Source organism: Urocampus carinirostris, chromosome 9 (genome assembly GCF_059441175.1).
Source record: "Urocampus carinirostris isolate Australia breed hairy pipefish chromosome 9, RoL_Ucar_1.0, whole genome shotgun sequence".
NCBI classification, from domain to species: domain Eukaryota; kingdom Metazoa; phylum Chordata; class Actinopteri; order Syngnathiformes; family Syngnathidae; genus Urocampus; species Urocampus carinirostris.
The window spans coordinates 32,141,440-32,149,738 of NC_142357.1; the positions used below are offsets into that span (position 1 = coordinate 32,141,440).

At 41.4% G+C, this 8,299-nt stretch overlaps 1 protein-coding gene across 5 annotated transcripts; it reads left to right on the forward strand.

The window, feature by feature from the left end:
- zbtb3 (zinc finger and BTB domain containing 3) lies at positions 1 to 8,281 on the forward strand. 5 transcript variants are annotated; one of them, XM_088343521.1, is made up of 4 exons: positions 1 to 440; positions 2,191 to 2,999; positions 3,977 to 4,154; positions 4,236 to 8,281. In XM_088343521.1, the coding sequence occupies exons 1-4, from the start codon at positions 438 to 440 to the stop codon at positions 4,809 to 4,811; spliced, it is 1,566 nt and encodes a 521-aa protein (XP_088199647.1). In that variant the 5' UTR covers positions 1 to 437; the 3' UTR covers positions 4,812 to 8,281. The 5 variants fall into 5 exon arrangements, with proteins under 5 accessions (XP_088199647.1, XP_088199643.1, XP_088199646.1 ...); XM_088343517.1 differs by having other exon boundaries at positions 1 to 222; positions 303 to 440; positions 3,977 to 8,281; XM_088343520.1 differs by having other exon boundaries at positions 1 to 222; positions 303 to 368; positions 3,977 to 8,281.
- The last annotated feature ends 18 nt before the right edge of the window (positions 8,282 to 8,299 follow it).

The following is an 8,299-nucleotide window of genomic DNA, read 5'->3' on the forward strand; positions in this document are numbered from 1 at the left end:
TTCAGCCGAAAAGTCCTACCTTGCGGAGACGTCTTAGTGCGCATGCGCACAAAACCGATTGCAATCTTCTACGTAGAGTATTAACATTTTTGTTTTGGTTTTGTCTAATTTGACTCTTTTAATGCTTCGAAATACTGTTTTCTGACGTAGCTTGAAAGCCTGGTGTGTTTTTCTGTTGTAGATTTCTAGCACGGTGTTTGTTGACTACGGTGATCACGCACTGTTAGTATGCATGACAACCCTCGTTATATGACATGAGTAAAAGTTGTGTTTGCAATAACTCTGAGTTTTAATGTTCCTAGTTTCACTTGATCGGAAAGAAAAGAAAATCGCTGTCAGATGAGCCTACGGTAACACGTCTCCTCAAGGTAGGACGTTTCGGCAAAACACCGGTGTTTCGACGATCTACTCTTTGTTGTGGAAACAAGGGCTGTTGCATGGTAAAAGTGTTTATTTTTGTTTGTTATTTAACACAAAGAAACGTTGAAAAATGTGACATGTTGTCCAAACCCTTGTTTAGGACCGTATCTGGCTCGTTATCTGCAGCCAAGCAAACGTGTTAGCTTTTTTGTTATTGTTTTTAATAGCACGTGTTACTCAATTTGTGCGCTACCTTTTGTTATGTTAATTCAGGGGTCATCGATCTTATTGAAGCTAAAAGTTACTTTCGTGTTACAGATTGTCTTGAAGGAATATCAGTTTGCTATGCATTTCTAAAATAACTTATGTGACTCGGATGTTATCAGGGGCGATTTTAGGTTCTCAGGTTAATATTGTTCTTCTTTTTTCTTACCTGGATCTTCCTGTCTTTGCCTTATCATCTGCTCTTCTTTTTCTTTGTCTCCTTCCCTTTCCACTAAAAATACTTACACGTTCAGTCAAGTCATGTTTATTTGTATAGTTAATCACAAGAGGTCTCAAAGAGCTACATACAAAACAGACTACAGATTATTATTACAGTATCCCCTGATCTAAAACCTACATGAGGGCAAGGAAAATCTCAAAAACCTCAACATGAAGAAAATTAAGAAACCCTGAGAAGGGACCTCACATAAGTTATTTTTAAGTTATGACTTTATTCTCGTTTTTCACAATTAATAATTGATGATAATCATAATCGATGCAGTTAGAAGTCAATACAGTTTCTCCAATTTACATCTTTGTGTGTCATGTATTATTTTTCCGATATTGAGTTGCAGATTTAAAGTTGATATACTGATGTAATTTAGCAGAATATATCCATCCATCTATTAGCTGCGCCGCTTATCCTCACTAGGGTCGCGGGTGTGCTGGAGCCCATCCCAGCTATGTCCGGGCAGTGGGCAGGGGACACCCTGAACTGGTTGCCAGCCAATCGCAGGGCACACAGGGACAGACAACTCACTCGCTCATTCACGCCTGGGGACAATTTGGACCGGCCAATTCACCTGACATGCATGTTTTTGGAATGTGGGAGGAAACCGGAGTGCCTGGAGGAAACCCACGCAAGCACGGGGAGAACATGCAAACTCCGCACAGGAAGGCTGGTAGCTGGATTTGAACTCATGACCTCAGATCTGTGCCGCCCTAGTAGAATATATATTTGTATTATTTAGTATGCTGATAATGTTATATTATTATCAATAATATACTGACTACAGGATTAGATCTCTTTTTTTTCTTCTTTTCTCCTGTTTTTTTATTCCCCCCTAGTTTTTTTACTTCTTTACTTACTTCTTTTCTACATTTTTGCTCTCTTTAGTCCTTTTTTCTTTTGTTTCATTTTCATAGATTTTTACTTTTTCTTGTTTTTTTCATTCCCTTATTTGTTTACCTTTTTTGTTTATTTCATTGTCAATTATTTAGTAAAGTAAATAAGTAATGAATAACCGTCAAGTCACGTTTATTTGTATAGCCCTTAATCACAAGTTGTATTAAATCTACCTCTGTGTTCTCGAACACAAGCAGTTTTATTACCAAGAAGATAATGATTCATTCATTCATCCATCCATTTTTTGCACCTCTAACCCTAGTGAGGAAAAGCGGCGCAGAAAATGGATGGATGGATCTTCTAAAATGAGATGGTATTTAAAATGGAAAATAAATATCACCCAGGAACGTTGATACTTTGATTTCAAAAGTTATAAAGGTATTTTTTCTGCAAATCATTTTGATTACACAGCACTTCTTATAGTCATCTCTATCCTTCAGATCATGGAGTTTCCTCAACATTCCCAGCAGCTTCTGTCATCTCTGCGTTCTCAACGGCAGCGGGGCTTCTTGTGCGACTGCACCGTCCTGGTGGGCTCATCCCGTTTCCTCGCTCATCGAGCCGTTTTGGCCTCCTGCTCGCCTTTCTTCCACATGTTTTACTCGGATTCACTCCGTAGCACTACGGTAAAGGACTCTGGCAGTTCTGTCACGCTCGACAGTGACATTGTCACGGCGGACGCCTTCAGTCTGCTTCTTGACTTTGTGTATGAAGGCATGTTGCACTTGGAGAAGGGTCCACCGGTGGAGGATATTTTAGCCGCAGCCAGCTTCCTTCACATGAATGAAGTGGTTAGGGTTTGTAAAAGAAAATTGCAGAGGCGAAGGCCTTCGGCCGAGGCGGATAGCACTCGATCCGAAGAAAAGTTTACTGAGGCTGGGAGGCAGGATAAGGAAGATGTTGGGTTAGAGCAATCATTACCTAAAGCAGCAGAGCACTTGGATCCCGTCTCGATGACAACTCTCTCACTGGTTACTGTAAGGGCGGGACAGCAGACGTTGGAGTCTGTGAAATCTGAGGACAGGACTGATGCGGGTTCATCAGAAGCACAAGTTCAGAATCCCTTGAGTCCTGATCTGGCTGACACAACTCAGCCCGGCATGGATGGCGCTCATATGCAAGTCCATGGGGAACTTGTGCAGAGAGCTGCTGTGGGACGGTCTACAAACAGCGGCAGTCGCTTGAGGGCTGCCAGTCAGAGTGAAAGCTCAGCTCTCAACAGCCCATGTAGCACCACCGAGACATACAGGTACAAGTGTTTATCAAAAACTCTCAGTAGAGGTAAGATCTGGCCTAAAAAAATGTATCCCGAATCGACCCGAGTCGCGGGTGTATAAACCCGAACCTGCCCGAACCCGACGGATTAACTTGAGCCCGAAATAAACCCGAAGCTAATTTGCCGCCCAAGGAAACACGAAGCTTTACTCCAGCCGTGCAAACTGTGCGTTTCGGCGGAACTACGCAGCTTGGGGTTGTCTTGGGCCGAGTCCCTTAAATCAATTGTGGACTCCAAGTGCAGCGCCGAAATGAATGGTGTGGCGCTGAAGTGCGCATTTCGCCAACGTGCAGCGAACGGAAGTAAAACTGAACAAAACGGCAGTTTAGAAGCTGCAAATAGTGTAAATAAAGCTATTGAAAATAAATAGAAATGACATCTAACTTGAAGGAGGTGGCAGGAGGAAGCCGTGCGTCTTTTACCCTAACACAGAGGAGGAACAATTTCAGTTAAGTTAAAATGATAGTTTGGTAAGCATTTCTTTATCCAAATAATTACTCGCATAAAAGTAAGTTTATGCTGTGTAGATCCTCCACGAAGGAAAAAAGACGCACAAAAAAAGAGCGAGACAGAAGCCTGACTTAATGATTGACATTTTAGGCCAGAACCTTGGCCAGGCCCAAGATCTTACCTCTAACTCCTAGTATTACATGAAATTCCGAGATATTCGAGGCACTCATTTCATGAATTCAAACTCCTTGAAAGAATTGTTCTATTGGATTATCTAAAAAAGACACCATGGCCCATATCAACTATCCATTTGTTTTCTCCCAGGATCTTCTGGTGGTGCTGGAGCCTGTTCCCTTTCAGAAATCAAGTGGCAAATTAATTTTTTTTAAATATGTAACGTTTGGTCCTGGCTTTGTGTCTCGGTATTTAGTCAACAAACAAAATTAGTTTTTCAAATTTCTAATAAATCAAATTTTTATTTCTATTTTCCACCAAAGCAGCAATCATCAGCCTTCTTCCTGTTCCCTGGCGCATGATGTCCAGCCTGGCTATTGGTCAGTGATGGCTCCCCACCAATCAGAATCCCACTCACCAGTTCACCTGCAGGCCCGCGACGAAGAATCTCAAACAGAACTTCTAGTGCCAAATCACAGAGGAACCGCACAAGAGGAACAAAACGTAACATTAGCACCGCACGGACCAATCAAATCGTCAAATTTGCGTCCTCAAACTCAAAACCAATGTGTTGCTCCACTCCAGCTCAAAGGCCGCTCTTTCTTTTCGACACCTCCTGAAAATACGGCCGCTTCGGAGGAGACATTCGGAAGAGTGAATCCTCGCCACGACAATGCAAACGTTAAAGTGGAGGCCATCGTGATCTCGGATGAAGAGACCGAGGAGGAGAAAGAAGATTTCAAAACAAGCGAGGTCGTGGATGATGACTTTGAAGATGACCTCCAGGATAGGGAGCAGAATATGTTCCCTCTCTCACCTTTGCCATCCTCTTCCCTGGCATCTTCTCAACTTCCTCCGATCCGCACAAGGCAGCCACCCTCCGACCACGCTACCTTTTTGACAGATTTCCACGACACGGCGGATGAAGTCCCCACTTGCTGCGTCTGTGGAAAGACCTTCTCGTGCTCTTACACGTTAAGACGCCACGCCATCGTGCACACGAGAGAGCGCCCCTATGAGTGCAGATACTGCTACCGCAGCTACACACAATCGGGGGATCTTTATCGACACATTCGAAAGGCTCACGATCAAACGCTGCCACCTAAACGCAGCAAGGGGGATGTGGAGCACACATTACTGCCATCACCCACTCTTAGCTAACGATCACTTGTTTTCTATTACACAGGGTTCGTACACCTTTTTGTAAGGTAAATTACATTTACCGTAAATTCCGGACTATAGAGCGCACCTGATTATAAGCCGCACCCACCACATTTCGGGAGGAAAACCGATTTTGTACATACACAAGCCGCACCTGTATATTAGCCGCATACGCCCACTTTGAAACAACGCAATACAAACACAAAATTAACCCATACCCGATACAGTCCAAAAAACACAGCCGGCAAATTGAGCGGAAAATGATACCGGTACTTAAAATTTAATGCAGACCTGCAGAGTCTGGGTGCCTGTTGAAAGTAATCCAAGGAAAAAAAGTGTATATTTCCAAAGGTAAGGGTGGGAAAATATATATCCACTATTGTCGGCCGCGTCCTCAAACGCGTCTCACCTTTACTCCATTTCCCGTCAGCCCGCGTTTGCCCCGCCCCTTCTTTCTCATTAGCTCGTACAAAACATATCAGAATAAGTTTCTAAAATAAATACATTACAAAAATATACAGTTGCAAATACATATTATACATAGTTACACATAATTACAAAGAAAGACTGTACACCGAGAGAGTTTTCAAAGCTTTTATATTAATATTATAACTTTCATCCCAAACCGTGCCTGTGAAGGGTAGAAAAACGCTACTAGAAACACGCTCGCAAAGCAATAACCAGCTCTGTTAAAACAACATACTGTACTTAGTAAGTAGTAAGCACGGTAAACCGTCCTCATCTTCGTCCTTATAACTGACGTCATCAAAGTCGTCTTCCCTCAGTATGGGAAAGAGACTTTGTCTTAAAGACGTCGTCCCACGCTCCCTTATTGAATTGCACGCTAGCATCACGCTCGCAAGGTAAAGTTTACGTGCGGTAGCTGTTTCCTTCTATATCGGACTGCTCGATTGCGCAGAGCTTGAAAGTTGCGTCATGTGCCTTTCTTTTTGCAATTTACATGATGAGCATATGTCTACGCTAATTTAATTTGTACACAAGCTAATAAGTTGCAGTCTAAATCTTACCTTTTGTACTCGAGCGCCGCTGGCGGCCGTTAGAAAAATTACATAAATTGGCCGCATCACTGAATAAGCCGCAGGGTTGAAAGTTTGGGAAAAAAGTAGCGGCTTATAGTCCGGAATTTACGGTAGTTATTTGTGCATTTCTTAGCCACCTATGTTACAAATTAACTTGATGAAATCAACTCATTTAACTTTATGAAATTAACCTGTTTTTCTTTTCTAAGCAAGTAATCATTCAAACATACACACACACTATGTTCAGCGCGTGCGTGAGTCTGTGTGCATCCAACTAGGTGCTATCATGTTTCTTTGTTTTAAATACCGCCCAAACAGGGGTGTTTCTTTTTCTTTCTTTGTCCTATCAAAAAAATGCAACTCAAGCGGGAAAGTTGGCAGACGAGCTGCGACCGTAAAGACGGAAGCAACCCCTCTCCAACAGCTGTTGCAATAAAATCAAATGCCTGGTGTTTATTTTCTAGCGTTAGCAAACTTTTTGAAATAGCTCTCCCACATGTAAAAGGTCGTTTAAACCTCACACTTTTTCATGACCAAATTCAAGCACTTTTTAAGGACATTCAAAACCAATTTTTCCAGTAGCATGAATTGAAGAAATCTGGTGTGAATCATGTATATTGCTGAGCCACAAATCTACAGTATCTGTGATTTACGTATGCAAATTTTATTCTTGCGTGTGTATTGATCAAGGTATGTGATTTGTATATCTTAAGCAAATAGAATGTATTATTTGATGTGAACATTCATCCATCCATTATTTGCACCGCTTATCCTCCGTAGGGTCACAGGGGTGCTGGGGCCCATCTCAGCTATCTTCGGGTAGTGGGCAGGGGACACCCTGGAGTGGTTGCCAGCCAGTCGTAGGGCACACAGGGACAGACAATTCGTCCCCTCATTCACACCGAGAGACAATTTGGACCGGCCAATTAACCTGAGATGCATGTTTTTGGAATGTGGGAGGAAACCGGAGTGCCTGGAGAAAACCCACGCAAGTACGGGGAGAACATGCAAACTCCACACAGGAGGTTTGATCTCATGACCTCAGAACTGCGCCGCCGTGCTGCCCTTGATGTGAATAATGCCTGTGTGAATATTTGTGAGACAAATCTGTCCATTTAAGTGTTGGGTAAAAATGCTTACATTTTTAGTTGCAAGAAGTTTTTCCCATTACAATTTATCACTGGGAAACGATAACTTAATTTTCTGCTTGGCCCACAATAAAAATCCGTAATTGATATGTAATCATTGCACTAATACTCATTTATTAGTGTTTAGGTCTGGCCTGCCCCAAAACAATGCCATATAAACTAATGCCAGCTGCAGTTAAACACAGGGGGAAGAAGAAGTGCAACGTCAAAGCGGAGCCACCAAAAAGCAGTATCGGCGTCATTTTTATGCAGACTTGTTGAGAAACATAGCAACAACTTCAAGCATTTACAGGATTTCACCCAAAATCCAAAGACTTTTGATCTTTGAAAACACATTAAAATGTAAGCATTTCCTAGGATTTCAAGCACCCGTACGAATCCTGTTAGGAATTCTCAACCTTTTTTGAGAGTGTTGTACTATCTGTGAAACATTTGGGATATTTTTCGTCATTTGTCATGTAACTCATTTGGAATGTAATTCACTCTGTGCTCAATGCAAGCCTGGTGTCACTAACACTTTGAACTCCGCAATCTTTGTTATCAAACGCTTTTTGTTTTCCACATTGTATACATATCTGATTGTGCACAATGATAATGGGGATTTTTTTTTTTTTTTTGCCATTTTACTTAGAAATGTTTTTGTTGCAAAGTTTTAACAGAACTGATGGTTTTAAAATGTTATTCGTTTTGCTTTTGATCTTTTACCGAATCGTTACGCATAGGCAGGGTTGGGTAGGGTTACTTTAACTGGATTACTTTCAATTACTTTTGGATTACTCCAATACCAAATATGCTAATAAAAGACAAAAGAAACTAAATATGAATAAAATGATGACTCACAACACATGGCAAGCTTTCTCTCCTGGCTTTGATTTCCGGCAAAACTAACATAAAATGCGACAGAAACAAAATGAAAATCAATCCAAACAGCTTGCCAACATCATTTTTGCCGTTCCATGTATTCAGTTACTCCCCAAGCCTGCACAAAATTTTGTAATTGCATTCATATTTAGTTTCTTTTGTCTTTTATTATCATATTTGATATTGGACTAATCCAAAAGTAATTGAAAGTAATCCAGTTACAGTAACGCTACCCAACCCTGCGCATAGGGTTCATCATTTTCTTGATCCTTTTGTCATTGTATTGATTTTAAATTATGAATTGGTAAAAATTGATTTGATACAAAATTATGAAAAATATTTGTCTCCCAATGACCTTACACATAGACACATGCAGACAATTGTTAATTTCAGTGTATGGTATTGTTGTGGACAAATCTGTTGGTGTGTCTGAATTAAA